The sequence below is a fragment of the Sminthopsis crassicaudata genome, chromosome 6, assembly GCF_048593235.1.
Source record: "Sminthopsis crassicaudata isolate SCR6 chromosome 6, ASM4859323v1, whole genome shotgun sequence".
Classification (NCBI taxonomy): domain Eukaryota; kingdom Metazoa; phylum Chordata; class Mammalia; order Dasyuromorphia; family Dasyuridae; genus Sminthopsis; species Sminthopsis crassicaudata.
This window is the reverse complement of record NC_133622.1, coordinates 146,093,234-146,119,497: the sequence shown is the minus strand read 5'-3', so window position 1 is coordinate 146,119,497 and position 26,264 is coordinate 146,093,234. Positions and strand designations below refer to the sequence as shown.

At 33.6% G+C, this 26,264-nt stretch overlaps 1 protein-coding gene across 4 annotated transcripts in view; it reads left to right on the top strand.

Annotated features, from left to right (window-relative positions):
- Positions 1 to 26,264, top strand: part of STPG2 (sperm tail PG-rich repeat containing 2) — a 608,618-nt gene that overhangs the window by 26,840 nt on the left and 555,514 nt on the right. For all 4 annotated transcript variants that reach the window (XR_012483169.1, XM_074273233.1, XM_074273232.1 and 1 more), the window contains exons 4-5: positions 2,781 to 2,945; positions 14,476 to 14,588. Coding sequence is in view for 3 of the 4 variants with exons in the window: in XM_074273233.1 (XP_074129334.1) it covers positions 2,781 to 2,945; positions 14,476 to 14,588 (278 nt within the window). In the remaining variant the exon portion in view is untranslated. The remainder of the gene's footprint in view (positions 1 to 2,780; positions 2,946 to 14,475; positions 14,589 to 26,264) is intronic.

Below are 26,264 nucleotides of genomic sequence, written 5' to 3'. Positions count from 1 at the left end.
GATGAAATTAAAGGGTGAGAGAGGAATGTACTGAGAGAAAGGAAAAGGGAGAAACTGAATGGCGCAAATTATCTGCCATAAAAAAAGAAGCAAGAAAAAAGCTTTTACAATGGAGGGGAAGAGAGGGAGAAAATAAGAAATAACATACATACTCATTAGGGGTATAGAAATCTATCTTACCCTGCAGGAAAATAAGAGGGAAATGAAATATGGGAAGGAGGCGGAGGATGGTAAAAGAGAGGGCATATTAGGGGAGAGAGCAAAATCCTTTTGAGGAGGGACAGGGGAAAGGAGAGAGAATAAAGGGGGGGGGGAATACAATTAGCAATAGTAATTGTAAAAATTTTTTGAAGCAAGTTTCTCTGATGGAATATTATTGTTTTCTGGAAATGCAAGATACTCTCAGGGAAAAAAAAACAACTCTGGAAAATCCTCCATGAACAAAGTGAAATATACTATACAAAATAATATCAATGTTCTGGGATTATCAATTGTAAATGACTGTTATTCTTAGTTATAGCCTTAACTACTCTGAAGGACTTATGATGAGAAATCCAGAGAAGGAACTATTTGTGTATAAATACAGATTTAAGCTATTTCTCTATTTATTTTCAACTTAACTTTTCTTGAATGTTTTTATTTTCACTAAGGCGGGAAATCTATATTTTATTCCACAACTTGATCTTTATGCAAATGTTTTATATAATTTCACATGTGGTTTCTTAATTGTGGGTTAGGATAAGGTAGAGAACCTAGAATTCAAAAATCTTAAAAACAAATGTTAAAAAATTGTTTTGAATGTAACGGAGGAAAATTTTAAATAATTTTTTTTAAAAAGTTGGGGTAGGAAACAGAATAGAATAAGATGAAAGGAAGTACACATTGAACATCATTGTAAAAGTGAATAGGATCAGTTCACTCATAAAAGAAAATTGGGTCATAGAAGTGGGATTAAAAAGCAGAATCCAAGCATAAGTTGTGTATAGGAAATTGTAGAGAACTGGAATTCTGGAGAAATATACTTGAAACAAGGTGTTAACTCAGTGGAATTGATGAGATAATGGTTTTCTAATATACCTATACTTAGTACTTAGCATGGTGATGTAATGGTTTTCTAAGTTCACACATAATCAGTATGCTGTAATGATGTAATTACAATAAGGTATATAAAAGCTAAGAAGTACTAGAAGATGGACATTCTATCTTTGACCAGCCTCTCCATGGCTCTCATGCCTACTACACTAAGATCAAGACTGGGCCAAAATAAAGAGTCTAGATTCTGTTCTTGACCAATCTTGCTGAGACCAAGGCTCTTCTGGAAGACCTCCAGAAAGCTAATCCAGACATTACAGTAAATATGTTTAAAAATATAAAGATTTACATAAAGTTAAAATTAGTGGCTTGAGTAAAATCTATTATTATTTGCAGAGAAAATTTTCTGTTCTCTTTTTTTTGTTTTAAGTTAAAGCTTTTTTATTTACAAAGCATATTCATGGGCAATTTTTCCAACATTGACCCTTGCAAAACCTTTTATTCCAAATTTCTCTCTCCTTCCCCCCACTCCCTCCCCCAGCTGGCAGGTAGTACAATATATGTTAAATATATATTCAAATACATGTTAGATCCAATATATGTATACATATTTATACAGTTATCTTGTTGCACAAGAATAATCAGATGAAGAAGGAAGAAAAAGAAAAACTGGGAAAGAAAACAAAAGGCAAGGAAATAACAGAAAGAGTGAGAATGCTATGTTGTATTCCACACTCACTTCTCACAGTTCTTTCTCTGGGTGTAGATGGCTCTCTTCATCACCAGACAAGTAGAACTAGTTTGAATCATCTCATTGTTGACGAGAGCCACGTCCATCAGAATTGATCATCATATAGTCTTGTTGTTGAAGTATATAATGATCTCCTGGTCCTGCTCATTTCACTCTGTATCAGTTCATGTAAGTCTCTCCAAGCCTCTCTGTATTCCTCCTGCTGCTCATTTCTTACAGAGCAATAATATTCCATAACCTTCATATACCATAATTTACCCAACCATTCTCCAATTGATGGACATCCATTCAACTTCCAGCTTCTTAATGCTTCTAGTCTTTTAAGTCTCTCTTCTCTAGTAATTTTCAATACATTGTAATTATAGCCTAAGTACATCAATACAATACATAAAGGTAGAACAAAATATTTAATTGACAATTAAATAACAAATATTAGATAACTAAGCACCTAAGGACCCTGAGAAGTAATATGCTGTACTGAAAGTTTCTTGGATTTAGAGCTAGAAGATCTTGGTTTGAATACCAAATCTGTTATATATTATTTGGATGAATCATTTAACCTTTCCAAACTTTGGTTTAATTATTTGTAAGATGAGAACTTTCTGTCTAGAGGATCTCTTAAGTGTTTTCTAGCTCTAAATTCTATAATACTAAGCTTTTCTTAGTAATCTTTGAAAACTAATGAAGAATGAAAGAGGTGTTAAGGGACTGAAGATAGAGTCATTTCCTGATCGAAAGAAGTGGTTGTCTTCAATTCATAGAACTGTGACTTTTATTTTGATTCCTGGGAAAATATCCAAAATATTGATAATATGTTCTGTTGAATGACTTATCATCATTGAGTTCTTCCTTTCATGATGAATTTTGAGTTCTGAAGTTCATTGTTGGTCCTCCAGTAGATTTCAGTACATTTTGTTCTTCATCCCCCATATTGTCTACCATTTATTTTATTTATTCATATGCTGAAAGATTATTAATTTTAAAATCACTTTTACAGAAAACTTCAAAAAGATTTAACATCTTCAAAAATGTGTACACACCTTCCATTCCTTCTCCTGGCCAGTCACATGGTTATAATATAAAAGACGATGGCTCTATATTAAAACAAAGTCCACCTCCTTTGGATAAAACACTGGGTCCAGCATTCTACACACCATTGTTTGTAAGTATTTTACAAAATATTTTAAGTGTATACTTAAAAAGAGCACATAAAGATTTATTTAATTTTCAATATAGAAAAAGTTAATTGTTAAATTAAAGTAACCTAACTGAATAATGAGAGTTTAAATACTGATCTAACCTATATTTTTATTTAAATTACTGTTTCAGGCATTGTTATTCATTTGTCCAGTTTTGTCTTGACTCTTTATTATTCCATTGTCCACAGCATGCCACTCTCTTCTCTTCTTCACTATCTCCTGAAGGTTGTCCAATCTCATGTTCATTACTTCCATGACATTATCTACCTCATGCCCTTCTCCTTTTGTTTTTATAATTTCCCAATATCTCAGTCTTTTTCTGTGAGTACTTTATCTCATTATGTGGAAAAATATTTTAACTTAGCTTCAGTATTTGTCCTTCAGTGAGTAGTCTAAATGAAATGTTTTTATTTTATTTTATTTCTTGTATTTATTGCCTGATTTGATCTCCTCCTTATCACTTGGAATCTCAAAAGTCTTCTCTAGTACCACAATTTGAAAGTATCAATTCTGTGACACTCAGTTTTTTCTATAGTCCAAATCTCACACCATACATTACAACGAGAAAACCCATAGCTTTTATCATATGGAACTTTGTTGGTAAGGAGATATTTCTAATTTTTAGTATGCTGATCAGATTTACCATAGATTTGTTTTCTAGCAGCAAGTATCATTTAATTTCATAGCTGCATTCATAATGTCTCAAATAAAATTTTGTAGTGACAGAGCAAACAAAAAGTCAGGAGTGAGATAATTTTTTGTAGCCTAAAAAACCTTAAGAGCTTATCAGGAAAAGTCTGTGAGAGCAGGATAGAGACCTCTCTGGAACGCACACATGCTACTGTGGATGCAACAGCCATAACAGTTCCAGAAGCTCTTAGCTCTCAGCTGCTGGCACAGAGTACAGCTGATGCTAATTGGAAATTCTATTGCTCATACATAATTCTGAGTTTTGACTTAGGATGGAGAGGAGTGCTAGCTTTTGCAGTTGCAGGGCATATTCCTGGGTAAAGATCAACAGGTCACAATAGCAGTGACTATATCTCTGCCAGAATCACACAACTCTGGAAATACCCAAAACTTGCAGGTCTCCATAACCAGCTCTGAAAATAGCAGCATGAAGTCTGAACCTTGGAACAGTATCTCCTCACCCCCTTTCTCCCAATGAGTGGAGTCCAGCTTTAACAGAAGGTTTACTTAAGAAATAGACTGGAAAAATGAGCAAACAACAAAAATTTTGACTATAAAAACTGCTATGGTGGCAGGAAAGACGAAAGCATGAATTCAGAAGAAGATAATAATGTGAAAACAGTTTCCAAAAAAGATTTAAAAACTATATTAAATGGACCAATTCAAATCCAAAAAGAATTCCTGGAAAAATTAAAAGAAAGAAATGAAGAGTAGAGGAAAAATTGGGAAAAGAAATCAGAATAATGTAAGAAAATAGTGAAAGGAAAACAAAGCACAAAAATACTGAATAGAGCAATACTTTAAAAAGCAGAATTGGCCAAATGGTAAAAGAAAGAAAAAAATCCACTGAAAGGAACTCCTTAAAAAGTGAATTGACTGAATGGAAAAGGAGGTACAAATTCTTACTGAAGAAAATTTAATATTGATTAAATTTAAAAGTTTTTGTACAAGAAAAACAAATGTAGCTAAGCTTGAAAGAAAACAAGGCTGAGAACAGTCATAGATGGTTTATCAGATAAAGGTCTACATCTAAAATAAAGAACTTTGTCAAATCTATAAGAATATGAGTCATTCCCCAATTGATAAATGGTCAAAGGATATGAGCAAAGTTTTCCAAAGAAGAAATAAAAAGAATATGAAAAATGCTCTAAGTCATTATTGATTAGAAAAATGTAAATTAAAACAACATTGAGATATCATTCCATATTCACCAGATTGACAAAAATGGTAGTAGGGGAAAATGACACATGGTAGAGGGAATGTGAAGAAAATTGGGATACATTCATTGTTGGTAAAATTGTGAACTGATTCAGCCATTTTGGAGAGCAATCTGGATTTATGCCCTAATTATTAAACTACCTATATTAATCATGATTCAACAATACCACTACTTGGTATATTTGTGAAGATAATTAGAGAAAAAGGAAATGTGTGATGGCACATATCTGTGTTTGCAAAGGACAGGAGATTGCAAAGATACCCATTAATTGGGCAATGGCTGAACAAGTTGTGGTATTGTGCGATTGTGATGAAATACTCCTATAAGAAGTGATGAGGTCAGAGATTTTAGAAAAACATGTTTTAAGATTTGCACGAAATAAAGAATAGCAAAGTAAGCAGAGCTAAGAGAACACTGTATTATTGTAACAGCAATATTTAAGAATGACTAAGCAAATGAATTATTTTGACTGTTATAAATACTGAATTATGTGTAAAAGAATTATGGAGAAAGATGTCTGTATCCAGAGAATAACTGATGAATAGAAATATATGTAGAATAATTTTAAATATGTACACTTATTTGTATCTGATAGTAGCCATCTCTAGTGCTCTCTAAGGAGAAGGAAGAAAAAAAGTTATGTGATAATTTTGTTGTATATTTGAAAGGAATGGCAAAAAGGAAAAGCAAAACAGCAAAAAAGCAAAAAGAAAATAGTAGATTTTCACTTTCATATGCAATCATCTTTTTATTGTACTATATTTTAGAAATGTTTGTTTTATTCCATAAATTAAAAATAAAATAAAATAGAACAAGAGATAGAGGTAGCAGTCATGATCTCAAGACAAAGTAAAAGCAAAATAGACTTAATTAAAAGAGATAATTGGGGAAACTATGTTATACTGATAGGCACCAGAAACAATGAAGTAATCGAAGTTTTTTTTTTTTTTTATAAGTTTATCTGATAAAAGCCTAATTTCTCAAATGAATATAGAACTGAGGCAAATGCACAAAAACAAGCTATTCCCAATTAATAATGGTTAAAAGCACATAAACAGACAACTATTTTTCAGAAGAAGAAATCAAAGCTGTGAAAAATCAAAATGGTCTAATTCATATTGATAACTCTGAGGTATCACCTCACATCTATCAAATTGACAAACGAGGGAAAAATAGACACATTTTGGTGTACCTAACTGCTGTTGGTTCATTTGTTCTGGAGAAAAATTTGGAGCTATGCCCAGATGGCTTTAATGCTGTGTGTACTCTCTGACCCATCAATACCACTATTTTTTGTATCATAAAGCACTCAAAAGATAAAGGAAAAGGACTTATATGTACAAAAATATTTATAGTATTTCTTTTTTTGTGGTGGCAAGGAATTGGTAATTGAAGGGAAGCTTACCACTTGAGGAATGACTAAACAAGTGATATATTATTGTGAGGGAATACTATTGTATTTTAGGAAATGATAGGAGGGTGGCTTATTAGTGATCAGGAAGCAAGGGAGGGGGAGAGTTTGGAACTCAGAGTTTAAAAAGAAAAAAATACTAAAAACAAATAACAATTAAAATGTAAAAAAAATGAGGGATTGTTTCAGAAAAACATGGCAAGACCCATGTGAATTATGCAAAATGAAGTGAAAAGAACAGAGATCACTGTATACAGTAACAGGAGTAATAATATAACATTAATATTAATAATATTAATAATATTAGTAATAATAACAATAGTAATAATAATAGTGATAATGAACTGTGAAAGACTTGGTTACTTTGAGCAAAATAGTGATCCACGACAATTCCAAAGAAATCCTGATTAAAAAAAAAATGCTGTCCAATTCCAGAGAGACAACTGTTGAATTCTTAATGCAAATTGAAGTATAATTTTCTTACTTTTTTTTTTGCTTTGTTTTTTCCAATATGAAGTATGTTTTGTATGATTTCACATGTATAACTAATATCATATTACTTGCCTTCTCAGTGGGTGAAGGAGATTAGGAGAAAAGGAAAGAATCAGAAACTTGAAATTAAAAAAAAAAGACAACGTTATCTAAATATGTACTAAATATTGTACCATTCAAACTCTTAGATAATGTTTTATAATGTTAGAAAAATGAAATTCACAGAAAGGAAACAAAAAGTTAAGAATCTCAAGAATAATAAGTAAAAAGTAGGAAAGGAAATCTTTCAGTAACAGGTCTCAAACTGTACTTCAAAGAAGAAATCAATAAAATGAGTTTATCTTAGTTTTTAAAAGGGTCACTTGGTGGAACAGATCAAATTTACAACAAGGACAAATAAACTAACAAACATAGTAGCATAGCATTCAGTGAACTCAAAAACTCACTAGAGGAAGATCTCAGTGTTTGACAGAAACTTCTGGGAAAGAACTTAGGGTTAGAAAAACATTTTGTACTCATAGAAAGATAAATTCCAACTGGATACATGACCTGTATGTACACAAAGTGACATCATTAATAAATTAGAATGCCAAGGCAGAAATTATTTTTCAGTTTTTGGAGAATTGATGACAACTCAAGACCAAATCATCACACAAGATAAAACTGACAATTTTGATTTAATGATATTAAACTTTTTTGCACAAATTTCATGTACTGAAAATGAGAATGGAAGCAAGTAATGTGAAAAAATCTTTGAACATATTTTCTGATGAATATATCATATCCAAGATATATAAAGAACTAATTTAAATTTATAAGATCAAGAACCATTCTTTAGTGGATAAATATTTGCAGGTAGTTTTCAAAGGAAGAAATTCAGGCTTCCAATATGGCACATGAAAAAAATAATTAAAGAAATTTGAATTAAAGCATTTTGAGATTCCACTTTTTACGAGACTGCAAAGATGAGAAATAGGACAAATATTGGATAGAGTATGGGAAAATAGGTACTGTGTACTATATTGGTTGACCTATAAAGTGAACCAATCATTTTGGAAATACAACTATACCCAGCAAATTACATTAAGGAATGGCTAAACAAAATGCCATAAAACAGGATGAAATGGACAATTTCAGAAGAAACTGGAAAGACTTCTATAAATTAAAGTGATGCAGAGTGAAAAGAGCATTAACTAGGAGAAAATTTATATAATGGTAATAGAGAAAAAAAAAACAACAACCTTTCTTTCGATGTTATGTTAAACATTTCCATAAAAATCAAGTTGTGAAAAAAAATCCCCTAGATCTCCTACCCTAATGAAAATAAAAACCCTCAAGAAAATTAAGAAGAGAGAGAGAGAGAGAGAGAGAGAGAGAGAGAGAGAGAGAGAGAGAGAGAGATTGAGAGAGAGAGAGAGATTGAGAGAGAGAGAGAGAGAGAGAGAGAGAGAGAGAGAGAGAGAGAGAGAAAATGTTTCAGTCTGTATTAAGACACAGTTCCTTCTCTGGGTATAGATAGGATATTTTATCATAAATCCTTTAAAGTAGTCATCCACAGCTGATCATCCCATAACATTGCTATTACTTTGTACACAGTTAAACTTCACTTCATGGAGGACGTTTTAGGCTTTTCTGAGAGCATTCTGCTCATCATTTCCCATAGAACAATAATATTCCATCATAATCACATACCACAGTTTATTCAACCATTCCTCAATTGATGGGCATTCCCCTTAATTTCCAATTCTTTGCTCTGAAAAGAGAGCTGCTATAAATATTTTTTTTTTGTGCATATAGGCCCTTTTCCTTTTTAATTTTTATTTCTTCTGGGATTCTTATCTAATAAAGGAATTGTTAAGTCAAGAGATATAATTCTTTGAGCATAGTTCATATTTTTGTTATTTATTACTTGGGGAATGGTTCTTACTGGTTTTTTATATAAATTTAACTCAGTTCCCTATACATTTGAGAAATGAGGTCTTTATCAAAGAAAGTTGCTTTAAAATTCTTTTCCCAATTGCTATTGCTAACTAACTTTGTTTCTTCCTTATTTATATCCCTTTCCTGATGACCTCATTTGCTTCTCCTGAGTCCTGTATTTGAAAATCAAATTTTTTTATTCTGCTTTATTCTTTTCATCACAAATGCTTGAAAGTCCTCTGTTTCATTGATTATCTAACTTTGAAGAATTATACTCAATTTTTCTGGGTAGGTGATTCTTGTTTGTAATCCTAGCTCCATTACTCTCCAGAATATCACAGTTTAAGCCCTTCAATCCTTTAATGTAGAAGGTGCTGAATCTTTTGTTATCCTTACTGCAGCTTCACTATACTTGGATTGTTTCTTTCTGGATACTTAGAGTATTTCTCCTTGACCTGGGAGTTCTGGAATTTGGCTATAATATTCCTGGGAGTTTTCATTTTGTGATCTCTTTTAGGAGGTGATTGGTGGATTTTTAAAAAATTTCTATTTTATGTAAACAATTCCATGTTAAAAAATTTAGTTTCTGTGTATTTTGCACACATACCTAAAAGAGATATAAAAGCAAATGTTACAGTCTTCTTTTTTTTAAAGATATACAGAATCTTGGGATTATATTTCTCAAAGAGGTGAGAACTGCTGAAAACTTCAAACTAGCTACTTTAGTTAAGGGCACAAGGGAAAGATACTAAGTGCCTGGCAGATTCATTTTCATTTGATTATTTGAACATTTCTGGCACTTAAATGAAGAATGAGTCACTCTCAGATTTCTTAGTAATGGAATATAATAACAATTTGAACACCATACTGGGAAGTATTTCAACAACAAGCATCATTTATTCTTTAACAAGAAACAATGTCATTTTCAAAAAATTTAATGTTATATTAAACGTTATAGCCACAAACTGACAAAGTTGCCATTGATATAAAACAGTTTAACTCAGATTTGAAAAAAATTGATTCCCTGAACTTCAATCCAAACTGAACTTATAGTATGTTAATCCAAATAAAGTATTTTCCCAGTTTTTCTCTATATGTTGTCTTATATCCAAGTGATGTGATAAATTAGTGTAGTACAACAAAGCAGCCTGAATCAGTTAGCTGAGATAAAGTGAAAATGGCTATCTGAATCATATCAGAGAATACCAGTCAAGCAATACTGATGTTTCTAAAAGGTTTACATTTGTTTGAAATACTCTGGAATGTTGTTAAAGACCCTGTAAAATGTTTATATGTAAGTTAAAGCTGCTAGTCAGTACTTGGAGCCAAATTATACATTAGGATGAACAGAATGAAAAAGGGAAATCCATAGGTTTGTTATTTAGGAAGGTCAGTTGATTCACATGCATATTATGGATACAGTTTCTGTATAATTGCATCAACCATTTTTCCTTTTCATTCTAATAGAGATTGTTTTTAGGTGTACAGCAACACAATAGATTTTTAAAATGTGCATTGTGTTATATTCAGGTTAAATAAAATTAAATGGCATTTTGTTATTTATTAAAACCAATTTTTTTTTCTATTTTATCCTCTGGTGCTATAATAATAAGACAATTTTCCTCGATAATTTCTTGAAAAATGTTGTCCAGGCTCCTTTTTTGATCATGACTTTCAAATAGACCAATAATTTTTAAATTATCTCTCTTGGATATACTTTCTAGGGCAATTGTTTTTGCAATAAGATATTTCACATTTTTTCTAATTTTTTATTTTTTTGTTTTGCTTTACTGTGTCTTGATTTCTCATAAAGTTATTAGCTTCTATTCACTCAATTCTATTTTTAAAGGAGTTATTTTCCTCAGTGAGCTTTTGTACTCCCTTTCCCAATTGAACAATTTTGCTTTTTAAAAGCATTCTTCTCATTGACTTTTTGTATTTTTTTGCATCACTCTCAATTCTTTTCCTATTTTTTCTTCTCTGTATCTCTTACCTGATTTTCTAGTATGTGCAAGGATTTGAGCTATTCCATGTACTGAGACCAATTCTTATTTTTCCTTGGAGGCTTTGGATGTAGGAGCTTTGACTTTTAAAAAAAATCATCTTCTGAATGTATGTTTTGATCTTCCTTGTCACTATATTGACTTTCTATGGTCAGAAACTTTTCTTGTTTTCTGCTTATTTCCCCAGCCTATTATGACTCTTTATTAAAGTGGGGCTCTATTTCCAGGATGGAGGGTGCTTTGTCCTAAGCTTCAGGAGTTTTGTGCAGCTGTTTTCAGATTTCTTCAAGGAACCTGATCCCAAGCACTCTTGTGTATCCTGGTACTGTCCCTGACCCTTTGTGGCTGTAAAATCTAGTGTGCTGAATCAAGAGTTCTGTTTGTAGATTCTCGATCCCTGGGACTGCACCCTAACTGCACTGGTGCAGCACTGGATTGCACAGCAGACTCCCACCTTGTTGCCACAGATTCTTTCCACTAACTTTTCAAGTCTCTTTGGTGATTCTGAGATGAGAGGTCTGGAAGCTATCAAGACTGCTGTTGATTCAGAAGTCTGGCCAGGCCCGGCCTGGTTTTGGGGTCTGAGTGGCTAGGGCTGGGGTTGGGCTGGGATGGGGGCTGGGACTGGGGCAGGGACTGGGGCAGGGGTGGGGCAAGACCCGCTGGAGTTACCCCAGCACGGTCTGTACTCTGGACTCTTACTATTCTGGTGTCACAGACCTTTGCTGCTGATGTTCTGAATTATTTTCAGCTGGAAAATGTCCTAGTCCGTCTTTTGGAATGTTCTAAAATTTGCTTAGAGTCATTACTTAAAGGAATTTGGAGTGGTTTTGGGGAGAGGTTGAGTGAATTCCTGCCTTTATTCCACCATCTTGGCTCTGTCTGACAAAACAACTTTGAAAGACTTTAGAACTCTAATTATTGCAGTGACAAACCACAAGTTCAAAAGAATTAAGCTAAAAGATATCACTCATTGACTAAGAGACCAGTGAACTTAAGATGTGTGTGTGTGTGTGTGTGTGTGTGTGTGTGTGTGTGTATTCAGACATGACCCATGTAGGAATTTATTTTGTGGGACCTATATAGTAATGCATTAAATACTTTAATTTATTTATTCATGAATTAAATTGCCTATTTATTAAAATTGCTCAAAGGAAAGGGTGAGAGATTTTTTTTAAAGAAAAAAAGAGTATTCTCATGTTATGCCACATTTATTTCAATACAATTTATTGCTATGGTGTTTATATTACATTACATTACATGCCAAAGAGGAATGGTGAAGATCCACTCTATTATTGTGCAACTAAACGATAAGTATTTCAGTGAATAACTTACATAAGGTAGAACTGCTACTGATATTACTGTTAACAGTAGTGAATGGGAAACATTGAATTTTGAAAAGTACTAAAAATAATGTACTAAGTGTACGTTATTTAGAGGGGACAACATTTATATTTTGAAAATCATTGTATTGGACATAGGTGGTATAAAAAATTAATGAGATGTAGAGTAGAGAAGAGAAAATTCCCAGTGAATAGCCTTTATTTTCTTGGCAAACTTGAAGGTTAAGTCTTCTACTGAAAATGTGCATGGAAGAAGTGAGATGATATGAGATAGAATATTGGTAGGAAATACAATAGAGAGTCTATTAGAGAGAAATAAAAGAATTACCTTGCTATAGTTAGAGCCTTGTTAATAGTGAATCCTGTTGGGGGGTTGCATGACTTCTTTTAGCATCATTGAGCGGCATGTAAGTAGGAGAGGAAAAAAATTATGTGAATAGTTTACAGATGTCTCAGTTTAAATAGAAGAATTCAATTCAGTTTGGTTTAGCAAGCAAATAGTATTGAACTTTAAAATTTATCTGCTAAATATATTCATGTGCTAGAAGCAGTCTTGAATCAGAGGATAACTATTAAGATCATCTAATGAATCCAATGCTAAATTTTCATTCAGTTTAGTTTGTAAATAAAAATGTTGTGTATTTATTGTCTTATGTGGAATTTTGATTTAAAACTCCTGAGGTTTTGTTTGTACCAGTCTAGAGAAATATTCAGAATCTCCTTTTCACTGGATGATTTTAAAGTTTGGAATGCCATTATTTGACACTGACATATTTACCTAAGATAATATTTAAAGAATTAGACATATGTTGCTTTACTGAAAAGCAGTTTATTAAGCCCTGATTTAATATACTCTGGGACTTTCAATTCTTCACACAGAATCTGTTTTCAAGCTTAATTATCCATAGGGTAAGAATAAAATTCCATAGCACCTTCTTCATTCATTTTATTGTCAACAATAGTAGTTATTAATAATTCTTCAAATTATATTAACTTCATTTATGCAACCTCTTGCTAAGTTTGTTTTAAATTGCTTTATTTGTTAATGACTTACCAAATTGACAGTGACCTTGAAGCTGATGTTGATGAAATTTTTTGCTGTAAAGAGATTGGTGATTTAATTATTGAAATTGCATTTATTTATTTTTTATTTTGTGTTAGAATTTTTAAAAAAGTCTTACTGTCATTTTAGATAGGATGTTTTACTTATATTATTTTCAATTCATCATATTTTACTTCAAGATTTTATTTCAATAACGGTTTTATTTCAAAGATATCCAAAGAACTTATTCAAATTTATAAGAAGAGCCATCCTCCAATTGATAAGTGGTCAAGTGATATAAATATGTAAAATGTAAAAGCCATTCTGAGGTCCTACCTCACATTTATCAAGCTGGTAAAAATCTCAAAGGAGGAAAAGGACAAATGTTGCAAAGGGTTGTAGGAAAGAGTTACTCTTTTTTAATGGAGTGGTGAAATAGTTAAGTCATTCTGAAAAGCAATTTCAAATTATACCCTCCAAATTAATACATTATGCATATCCTTTAACCTTAAAATACTAAGCTGCTGCTCCAAAGAGATTAAGAAAATAGAGGTCCTATTGTATGTCCATATGTATGAAATGTTTATAGCAGCTCTTTTTGTGGGGTCAGAAAGCTGGCAACTAAAGAAATGCCCATTAATTAAAGAAATATTAAGTAACTAATAATATATTAATATACTTTTGTTCTGTAAGAGGTGATTTAAAGAGATGATTTCAGAGAATCCTGGAAAGACTTGTATGAATTGCTGTAGAATGAAGTGAATATAACCAGAACAAAAATTTATACAATAACAACATTGCAAAACCAAAAAATTTTGAAAGGCTTTGAAATTATCATTCGTGATTCCAGAAGTTTGATGACATCTTTTGGCAGATATGATAGAAAAATATACAGAATAAAACACATATATTTGGATTTGGCCAACATGGGTATTTGTTTTGATTGACGTGAATATTTATATTTATAATATTTTTTTTCTTTTCTTTTGGTAGAGGAGAGGTAGGAAAGAGAAAAAAAATGCTTAATACTTAAAAAAAGAAAGTTAGCATTTCAAAATAGCTTAGTGATTGGAACAAAACTAGGGCTCATAAGCCATTACCAATGTTTACTTTTATTAAAGAAGAGCACATAATAGATCAAAGCTAAAGATGCTTAATCAAATAGCATAGAAAATTAAGTGATGAAGAAAGATTCCTGAGTACATATATAGTCAGTTAGAAAGATAGTTAAGTACTAACTGTTAGGTTTTGGGAACATAAATCTCTAATTGAAATGTAAAATAATTTTGCATTATAAAGAATTGATATTGATTCATATTTCTGAACTGAGTTTTCTACTGCTTTGTGTAATTGTCTTTCTTTTGTTTTTTTAGGGTGCTTCTGATTCAACTTTGAAATATAAAGGAGTACATTTTGGCAACCTGTCAGGAAGACGGGATATGCCAATACTGGAAGGCCCTGGGCCTGGGGAGTATGATATACTTCAGTAAGTAAACTGGAGTAGTAATTTCAGTTTAGCTGTTTATTATAGAATCTTTATTTATAGCAGTTTATTATAGAAGGCCATTAATGTAGCTCCTTGATTGTTTAGTTATGAAACAAATTATGGAAATCAAATGACTCATGGGAGGTAAATAGAGCCCTTTTAAGAAAGAGAGAATTTAAAAGATAAAAAGATAGAACATTAGAAATAGGAACTAAATTTTTTTTAGAATTACTTTTGGTTGTAGAGTACACAGGATTGAATGATGTTTGTTATTCTGGAAAGAATAAAGAGTACTTGGACTCGGGATTGCTGAAACATTGCATAGAATCTTTACTGTCTGTTTAGTCGTTCTTTACAATTTGTTAGAAATGGTAACATCATTTTATTCAGTTTATTAGCTGCTACTCCTTTTGTCAAACAGATTTGTCCTAGGTTGTACAGTTGGATTTAGCAGAGCAAGCCTTAGTTAAAACAAAGGTTACAAGAACAAATTAAGAATAAAGGTAAAAATAAGATTTATACTCTGTGTATTATTATAGTTTTAAATGGCCTGTTTAAAAAGCTATTGGCTTAGGGAGATAGAATATGGATCAAATCAAAATCACTGACTCTGATGATTATGTTTTCAAGGAGATTTTTACTGATATAAAGTAGTTGCAAAAACAAGTGACAAAAGAGCCCAGTAACCATCTCAGTAAGCAGATGCTTGGATTCATTGGGGAGAATAGAGGAGCAAGGGAACAGACATTTTCAGTGCCTACATGTGCCAGACACTGTGCTAAGTGCTTTATAAATATCATACTTGATCCTAAATACAACTATGGAAGTAAGGTGTTATTATGATCCTTGTTTTACCATTGAAGAAACTGAAGCAAACAGGAAGTCAATAACTTGTCAGATCATATAGCTGCTGAATAGAATTTAGGTCTTCCTGACTCCAGATCCAATGCTCTATCCATTGCTGCCGCTCTGAAGAAATAGAAGCCAAGCAGCAGAGGTGTAGAATATGTTACTTTGTGAAACGCTGCAAAGAAGGATGGAAAATTAAGTAGGCAAACAGTTCTGAAGCCTGAACAAAGAATGAAAATGAATGAGAAAATGAAAATCACAGGAATCTGAGGAGTTGAGACCATTATCAACTGCTTCTTTCCTTATCTAAGGCTATCAGATTCCCATCCCTAATTTCCTTGTGATTTAGTCACTGGCTGCTGAGGCACACAGCTCTTGAAACTCTCATCACAGTGCAGTGAAATCATACTCTTTTCTTTACTTCCCTTTCTCTTTTTCAATTTTTAATTGATATTTTCTATTTGTAACACCACTATATTATCTCATATACCTTTTCCAGTGCTATCCTTGAGAGTCATTCCATATGACAAATAGTATTTTTTAAAGAGGAAAAAAATTGTTAGCACAACTGATCAATATATTGAAAAAGTCTAATGATATGTCCAATGTGTGATACCTGTGAAGATAACTCCATGAAAGAGTAGCTTGGTGGGGGTGGGGAGGCGTTTTCACATAATACTTCATTTAAGTCTCACTTGATTTTTATACTTTTGTTATATTTACTTTAATTTTTTGGTATCTTTGTCTTTCTGTTTTCATTGTTTTGTTACTCTGGTATATGTGTATGTACATACATGTATGTATATAGATGTGTATGTATATGTGCATACATAAATATGTATGTTTGCTTATTATTTTACTCTCTATTGGTTCATGTAGGATCTTTCCATGATTTAATGATTGCATACATTGTTTACTGCATAGTAAATATTTCATTATTTTTATATACCACAATTTGTTTAGCTATTTCTCTATTCATGGGCATGTACTTTGTTTCAAATTTTTAGCTATCATATAAATATTTATAGGGATTTTTTTTCTTATAGATGGCTTTCTTGAGGTATAAGTACAGAAATGGAGTCTCTAGTTCAAAGGTTATAGGCATTTTAGCCATTTAATTTGCATAGTTCTGAATTGTTTCCCAGAATGTTTTTATTAACATCATTTCATAGCTCTACTAGTAATGTTACTGGTTTTTTTTTTTGTTGTTGTTATTTTTGCCAATTTATAAGGTGTGAAGTGAAATTTGAGGGTTGTTTTGATTTAAATTTCTCTTATTTTTAGTAATTTGGAGTATTTTTTCAGGTATTTCTGAAAATTTTACAGTTCTTTTCAGAATCATTTATTCATATCCCTTGATTATTTGTGGAGAATAGTTATTTGTCTTCTGTATATTCATTAATCATTTATGTATTTGAATATTAAATTCTTATTAGAGAAATTTTATACAAAAACTTTTTCCTCCATTCAGCCACTTTTTTTCTTATTAAAAAATCTTTTTATTTTCAAGTAAAGAAAGTCATCTATTTAATTTTTGTAGCTATCACAAGCTCTTTTTCATTAAGAATATATTTCATACTCATGGCCATGAAAGATAAATGATCTTCTTATCTTCTAATGTTTTTAAAGTATGTTCTTATGTTTTAAATATTCTTTTAGAATATATTGTGTAATATGATATGAAGTGTTTGGTCTAAGTCTAATTTCTACTTTTCTGTTTTTTAAATATTTGCTATCAAATAGGGAGTTTTCCTTTAGGTAATTTATATTTTCCATTTTTACCAAAATCTGGTTTACTAAGTTCTATTGTTTCTAATTCTCCCTGGTCTAGTCTGTTCTGTTGATATATCTGGGTCTCTATTCTTTATCGGATACCAGGTAGTTTTGATAGCTTTTGCTTTATAATATAATTTGAGATCTATGAGCATCGTTTTTTCTTTGTCCTTACTTTCCCATCATCATTTCCCTCGATTTCCATTAGATTCTTTTTTTTTTTTTCAAATGAATTTTGTTAATATTTTATCAAGTTCTATAGAGTATCGTCTGGATAATTTGATTAACATAGCACTAAAAATGTTAATTACTTTTGGTAGCATTGTCAATTTTATTATATTGGCACAGCCTAAACATAAGTACTGAATATTAGTTATATAGGTTGTTCTTTATTTTTTAAAGGAGTGCTTTGTAATTGAACCTATGCAAGTCTTTTATGTGCTTTGGGAGATTGATCCTCAGATAGTTTATGCATTTTGTAGTTATTTGGAATGGAATTTCCCTTTATATTAGTGCTTCTTGTGTTGTTTTTATATAGAAATGCTGTTGATTTTTGAAGATTTATTGTGAGGATTTTATTTGAAGACTTATTTGCTAAAGCTTTTCATTTTCTCAATTAATATATTTGTTAATTCTTTGGGTTTTCTGGTTAAAACAGTCACTTTAGCAGCATATAGGGTTGGTTTTTATTTCCACTTTATCTCTTTAATTCCTTTCTCTTATCCTGTTGCTATTGATTTTCCAGAACTACACCACATAATAATGAGGATAATGAACAATCTTGCTTCACTCCCATATTTATTGGAAAAGAGTTTCTAATTTATCTCCATTGCATATGGTACATGCTTTTGATACTAGATAGCTGAAAAAAATTTGTCTATAAGTATTCATTATAAAACTTTGTAAAGTTTTTAGTATAAAAGAATATTGTATTTTGTCAATGGCTTTTTTGCATCTTTTGAGATGATCATGTGGTTTTGTGTGTTTTTGCTTTTAATATGCTTGATTATATTGATTACTTTCTTAATGTTGAATCATCCTTATATTGTTATTAACTATAATTGTGGATTAACCATAAATCCAACTTGATCATGATGAATGATTTTGAGTCAATTATATTTTGGTCTATAGTTTTATTTCTGCATTTTATCTTTCCCTGGTTTAAGTATTAGGATATATATAATAAAGAAGATTTTGGTGGGGTTCTTTCTCAGTAATTTAGAATAATTTGTGATGCATGGATACTATTTTTTAAAAGTTTAATAGAATTCTCTTATGAATCATGAAATCGAGGAGTTTTTCCTTTGATAGTTCCTTTGTTGCTAGATTGAATTAATTTTTTTTTCCAAATTGGGTTATTTAAGATCTCTCTGGTCTTCTGATAGTTTGGATATTGATATTTTTGAAGGCATTCCTCTGTTTGTTTTGTGTTTTCAGTTTTGTTAGCATATAACTGCATAATAATTTCTGACTATTCTTTTCATTTCTTTTGGTTTTACTGTGATTTCACCTTGCTTATTTGGTATTTATTTACTTTTGGATTTCTTTTTAATCAGATTAGCAGAGAATTTTTATTAATCCATTAATTCTAAATTACATTTAAATTAAATAATTAAAAAAAGTAATCAATTTTATGTCTTTTCAAAGAACCAACTTTTAGTTTTATTTGTTGTTTGTTTTTTTAGTTTCTTTTTTTTCCATCCAATTTTTAATATTTCCTCCTTTTTGCTTATTTTAGATTTGTTGATTTTTCTCATTTTTAAAGATTTCTCTTTTTCTATTTTGTTAGCATATGATTATAAGGATATAATTTCACCCTGATAACTGTTTTAGGTATGTTCCAGAAATTCTGGTTATTTTTGTTTCATCATCATTTTTAAAATTTTCATTTCTTTCATGCTTCTTTTATTTGTTTTTTGAAACACTCATTATTTAAGATTTCATTGGTAAATCTCTATGTAACTATATATTTTGTTTTTGGTTCCTGAATCAATTCTATCCTTATTGCATTATGGTCTATAAATAGTGTACTGAGTATTTTTGAATTTCTTATATTTTCTTATAATACCTCTGTGCCCTAATATATATATATATATATATATATATATATATATATATATATATATATATACATATATATATATATATATATATATATATATATATATACAGTTTTTACAAAAACTGTGCAGAGAAGCATGTATATTCTTCTGCTGTCCCGTTTAAAAGATAATATTTGTCTTAACTCTAGAGCTAAAGAAATCTGCTTAGTTCCATATTTTCTCTTTTATTTTTCTTTCTATTGACTTATTCAAAACCAAGAGAGGGTAATTAAAGCCATTTTTGTGTTAAGTTGTTACCTTTCTGTTATTGCATTTTCTTTAAGATTAGATAATGTTATATTAATTAATTTGGATACTCATTTGGTATATAAATTATAATAATATGATATATTATGATATAATTTCTGTGCTTCCTTTTAGCATAACACTTTCCTTATTTATTATCCCTTTTTACTTTTTGAATGTTTGTTTTTGCCTTGTCTGCTGGCATGTTGGCAACTTATTTTTTTGGATTCACTTGATGTATAAGAATTTTTTTTCCTCACATCTTAGTTTTATTATGTATATGTTTTTGTTTTTTTAATTGTACAACAGATTGTACAATTTTGTTTTCTTATGTAGTCTGTTGTTTTTTCTTTTTATTGGACTGTTGAATATATTAGCATTTAAATTTATAAGAATTATTTGTCTCTAAAATGCCTCCATTTGTCTCCAAAATAGTTTTTAAGTAGTTGTAATCCTCTCCTGCTATGAACACAGCAGTATGATACTTCAGTTATCTTAATCACTTTAAAATATTGACTCTGTTTCCACAGTCTCTTTTCTTCCCTTCTTCTTATTTGTCACTCCTTTTTTCTTTAGGGTTTTGTTTATTAGTCTCTTGCTTTTATCTAGTTATATATTTCTTCCTCCTTTTTTCCTTTTTTTTTTAACCTCCCAATCAAGTAGATTCCCCCTCCCTCTCTTTCCCTTCAGCTAGTCCTATTCATTAGTTTTAAAATTTCATTCTTTTATGCCCTTTATAGGATTTCTCGTATTTCATTTATTCAACTCCTTTTTCTGTTTCAATCTTTAATTTTTTATCTAATCTGGTCTTACTCTTTTTTCTGTATTCTTCATATAGTGAAAACTTCCAAGCTATCTGTTCTGGGATCTTTTTTCTAGGCTTTCTGCCACTGCCTCATTGGGCATATCCCATGGATAAACCTTTTCCACTGTGCTTCACTCTAAGAACAATGCTGATTATTGCAGGTGTCCGAGAATACAATGTCAGTTGGTAAATCATTTTCTTTTCCTCAACTCACTTCTTCTATTCTCCCCCAATGTCTTCATGTTCATTTTCTCTTGCTCTCGCATCTACAAGGCAATTCAGGGTTGAGTGACTTGCCCAGTGTCACAAAACTGGTTAAGTATTAAGTGTCTGAAACTGGATTTGAAATCAGGTTCTCCTGACTCCAGGGCCAGTACTCTATTCACTATGCCATCTAATTGCCCTTATATACGCTCTAATTGATGGTTTTCCCCTCTACATTTGCCTGGAAATCTCCTTGCATGGATGCTTTTCCATTCTTCCAAGAACCAGTTGCCCCAAGGGCAAGCAGATTTGTCAGACACCATATCGCCCAAGCCTCATACAGTGTAAAGTCCTCATCCAAAACTCTTAGCAGCATTTATCAGTAGAACACTACTGTTTCCAAAATAAGACATTCCTTTCCTCTTCTTTTCAATCTTTCCCCTCCTCCTCAGTTACTCCTCTATAGGCTCTTCTCTTTCTGAGACAGAGGTCACCTTCCCTTCATTTATAGTTCTTGATTTGATTCCAGTACAACACACACTCATTTTTTACCTTACTGTCTTTCCTTCCTTTCATGAAGCCTTCTATGTAGCCACAAGAAAGCATTCACCTCTAGGGTGGATATCACCAAATTCTGTCCATAGTGTCCTCTGTTTGACTTTTCATTGTTACTTCTACCAGAATTTCACATTAACCCATGCTTCCTTGTATATATTTAGATAGAATTCTTTTACTGATCTTTCTGTTGTCAATTCTTTTGCTGTTGTCTTCAGTTATCCACTCCTATTGTTTGTAATTGTAAGGGTTAAAAAGCCTCTAGAAGCAAGGAATGCAGTTCAAAGCATGTGGGAGCACCTGAAGGATGAGAGGTTCTAAGGCGCAGGAGAGTACTACGTGGAGATGGGGCACAGCCCCATGAGGCGGTGTCTGATTCCAGGTACCACGCCTCCCTCCTTAGTGCTCTCAAAGCCTAGCACGCCTCCCTCCTTCTTCTTGGGCCAATCCCATTATGCCAGGTTCCTAGAGGACCTTCCCCTTCCCCCAGATCCTCAGGTGGGTATAAATATATGCTATCTCAGAATAAAGTTCTCTTTTGCTTCACCCCTAGCTAATGGTGGTCTGTCTCTATGGGATCCAGGTTGGTACCTGAAGATGGGTAAGTGTGGCCTAGCTGTCGACGGACAGGCATTAAGAGTAGCTCTAAGGGGAGCTACCAGGTTAGAGTAGTCTTTAGGGATGTAACAAATGGCGCCCAAACAGGGACATTTTTGGCTAGGACCTCACCTTGTAGCAGGCCTACAGGTGGGAAGAGAGACAGAACTCTGCTCTAAAGTGAGTAGAAAGTTAGGAAAATGGGACAGGTTATTGTGATGGTCCCAGACCAGAAGGTACCAGGGAAAGAACCTTCTAGAATAGTAAAACAAATAGAAATGGAAATGGATTTTAAAAAGTGGGAGGTAGTAGGTAATCAGATGGCTTCCTATGATAAGGAAACTCTGGGAGCCATCCCGGAATGGCATCAAGTGATAGGGGGCACTTTAAGAGGTGCAAGCCGCAATCCATTAAAAGTAGATAATGAAGTACAAACAGAGGAGAGTCATAAAACAAATGAAGGTCGTAAACCGGCACTCACTGGGACCAGCCGTGCCCATAAAATGGAGCTGGCGGAAGCTAACTATGGAAAAGAATCAGGAAATAAACAGGAAGATGAAGGAGGTGGATGTGACGTGAAAGAAGGAAGAGGTAGTAAGGAAGAAACAGGAAATGGATATGAAGGAACAGGAGGGGGCAGGGATAAGATGAGTAATGAGAAAATTAACAGAGAGACATATGACCTTAAAGTAAAGGATGGTGATAAGACGAGGGAGGAGAAAGCGAACAGAGGGAAGGTTGCCTCTGTCTCTGAGGCATGGCCTTCCCCCTCGTCCCCCTCCTTCCCTGAGGAGATATGTCTCCTGTCCGCTCCCTCTGCGCCCGCTTGTGAAGGCTTTGCAGATTCCCAGACAAGTTCAGGACAAATAATACAGAAAGCTGAAAAATATAAAAGAAATGAGGATCAAATGCAATATGATGCAGCAGTATATGCAGCTGTGTCTCAATGTGCCCAAAGAGCATTTAGCAAAATTCAAGCTTCTGGAAAACAGAAGCCCTCAATGACTAGGATTAAACAGGGCCCAGATGAAACTTTTCCTGATTTTATGGCTCACCTACAGGTGGCTGTTGAGAGGTCTGTGGGCAGAGGAGAAGCCTCCAGCCTCCTTATGCAGAAATTGGCAATGAAGAATGCTAATACTAACTGCCAGAGGGCCATGCCTACTATAGATGGGGAGGCTGGCCTGGAAGAGATGATAAAGAGATGGGAGAATGTGGGCTCCAGTGCCTTTCAAATGGATGCCCTCTCAGCTGCTATATCTAAAGAGATTGCAGCAGAAGACCTGCCCTGGCAGTTTGCAGGCAAACAGGGGATATTCCAACCCCTCGTGGTTGCAAGTTTCAGATACAATCTATGGGACAGGGACATATTGAAGGCTTGTGGAGCCTCAATCTATATACAACCTCCACAGGATTTTTAATCGGGGTCATTGAGTGTTTGGTGGTGTTTCATATCACGCCCACACCATTAACATAGAAATCTAACATCCTGGTTTGGGTACCTCAATGGCCTTTCTCTGTTTATAAAACCTGAACTTTATGTGAAATTATAAAACAACAGTTGGAGGCTGGACATATAGGATCAATGTCCAGCCCATGGAATAGCCTTGTATTTATTAAAAAGAGAAAATCTGGAAAATTCAGAATGCTAGTGGACCTTAGGGCCGTTAATGCTACTATTGAACCTAAGGGAGCCCTACAGATTGGCATGCCATCTCCTAATCTAGTACCCACTGGCTGGCTAGTTACAGTAATAGACATACAAGATAGTTTCTTCTCCATCCCTCTGGATCCAGAGGATAAGAAAAGATTTGCTTTTACCATTGCCTCTATAAACAATGTAGGGCCTAATTTGCACTACCAATGGAAAGTTCTCCCCCAAAGGATTCATTGTAGCTCCACTTTGTGTCAGGTGTACATAGTGCAAGTGCTAGGGTCAATTTGGAAGGTGTGGCTTCATGCCATGATACTGCCTTATATGGATGATATACTGTTATCAATGAGCAGTGAGAAAGATCTGTCTGCCCTGCTTTAAAAGACCATGAGCATTCTTGCTCCACATGGACTGGTGGTAGCCCCAGGAAAGATCCCACATAAGTATCCCATCATTTACTCGGGACTCCACATGGGGACTTCTGCAGTTACTAATCAGATACCTAACTTACAATTAGACAAGGTGAATACTCTGAACCTAATTCAGAAACTAGTTGGACAAATTCAGTGGTTAAGGGCTCATGTCCTTATTCCTATTTCTTTGATGCAGCCTTTTTATGACATCTTAAAAGGGTGTAAAAGATACTCAGAGCCCCTTAATATCATATCAGATAGCTTATATGCTGCCAAGTGCTCAGAGGCATTGAAGATACAGTCCTACAGCCTCAGAATTCTTCAATTGCTGACCTTCTTGATGAATTGCAGCTGATTTTACAGACTAGGAAACATCCCATTTATGTCCTGCATGTATATTCTCACCAATGCTGTGCAGGAGACATATTTGTTGGCAATGAGGTGGTGGACCATGCTTTACAATGTTCCCTTCTCATGGTCACCACACCTCCTGAATGTGCCCATGGTTTTCTCCACTTACCCGCTAATTCTCTACATAGCCTTTATGGCCTCACCTGGGAACAAGCCCAACAGATAGGGAAACAGTGTGTTCAGTTTCTCTCTCCTTCACCTAGTAAAGGAGTTAATCCCAGGAGTTTATTCCCCAATGATTTGTGGCAAATGGATGTGACACATGTGAATTGTGTGACCATCCACGTCTGTATTGACACTTATTATCAATTCCTTTGGGCCGCAGTAGCCTCCTGTGAGAACACTCCTTCAGTCATTAAACATTTGTATAGTTGTTTCTCCTCTCACAGAGTTCCTAATACCATAAAGACCAACAATGGGCCAGCTTATACCTCTAAGCAGATGGCCACCTTTCTCACCACATTCACCATTGAGCATGTTACAGGGATTTCCTATAATCCACAGGGTCAAGCCCTGGTGGAATAGGCCCATCATATTCTGAAGGCCACCCTTGTTAAACAGAAAGGGGGAGTAAATAGACAGAACCCCCGATGGCCCACACAGGTGGACATGGATAAGACTTTATATAATTACAATTTTTTGTGCCTGGATAGGGATACTGGCCTCTCTCCAGAAATGATACATTTGGCACAATCTTATAGACAGGACAGAAAACTAAGCTCCATGAAAACTGCACTTCAAGCGCTAGAGAACATTCAAAAGGTCCTCTGGAAGGATGAGGAAGGACATTGATTGACAAGGTCCATCCTTAGTACTTTGGAGAGGGCCGGGATATTTATGTCTTGCAGATCCGATGGGGAAGGCTGCTGGATTCCAGAAAGAAAGACAAGGAGAGTTGCCCCTATTGAAACAGGGGCTGAAGAAGAAGAGAAGGAGATGACCCAGGAGACGCCCAAAACAGCACCATAGCAGAGAGAGATGACTACCCTTGCTGGACCAACTTAGTGATTGGATCCAACATACTTCCCTTTCCAACCCCTTCTATTGTATCCCATTGGCTCTATGTAGCCATTTTTGTATTGTTGCTTCTTTTGTTTTTGCCTGCTTTGCTAGGATGCTCTGTACATATTATTTTAAAAATTCTTTAGAGGTGCTTATGGAAGAGCTTCTCATTTGTCAACATGAGAACATTTGGTCCTATTAATAAAAAAGGGGGATATGTAAGGGTTAAAAAGCCTCTAGAATAAAGGAATGCAGTTCAAGGCATGTGGGAGGACCTGAGGGATGAGAGGTTCTGAGGTGCAGGCGAGTCCTACATAGAGGTGGGGCACAGCCCCATGAGGTGGTGTCTGATTCCAGGTACCACGCCTCCCTCCTTAGTGCTCTCAAAGCCTAGCACGATGCCCTCCTTCTTCTTGGGCCAATCCCATTATGCCAGGTTCCTAGACGACTTCCCCCTTCCCCCATATCATCAGTGGAGTATAAATATGTGCTATCTCAGAATAAAGCTCTCTTTTGCTTCACCCCTACCTAATGGTGGTCTGTCTCTATGGGATCCCGGTTGGTGCCTGAAGACGGGTAAGTGTGGCCTAGCTGTGCTGTTGATGGACGGGCATTAAGAGTAGCTCTAAGGGGAGCTACCAGGTTAGAGTAGTCCTTAGGGGTGTAACGGTAATGTTTGAGTAACAAATAATCTCTTAAGTTGTATTTTTCTTTAAAAATTTTTTTTCATAATTACATGTAAAACATTTTAAACATTTTTTCTTAAATTTTGAGTTCCAAATTCTCAAAATTGAGAAGGCAGGCAATTTGATAAAGATTATATGCATGCAAAACACATTTCCACATTAGTTATGTTATGAAAGAAAGGTAAGACTACATCCCCTCCAAATGAAGTTTTTTTTTTTTTTAAAGTATGCATTGTTTAGATTCCATCAATTCTTTTTCGGAAGTGGATAGCAGTTTTCATAATAAGCTCTTCAGAATTGTATTGGATCATTTCTCTGCTGAAAATAACAGTTATTCACAGTTGACCATTGTACAATACTGCTGTTACTATGTATATAC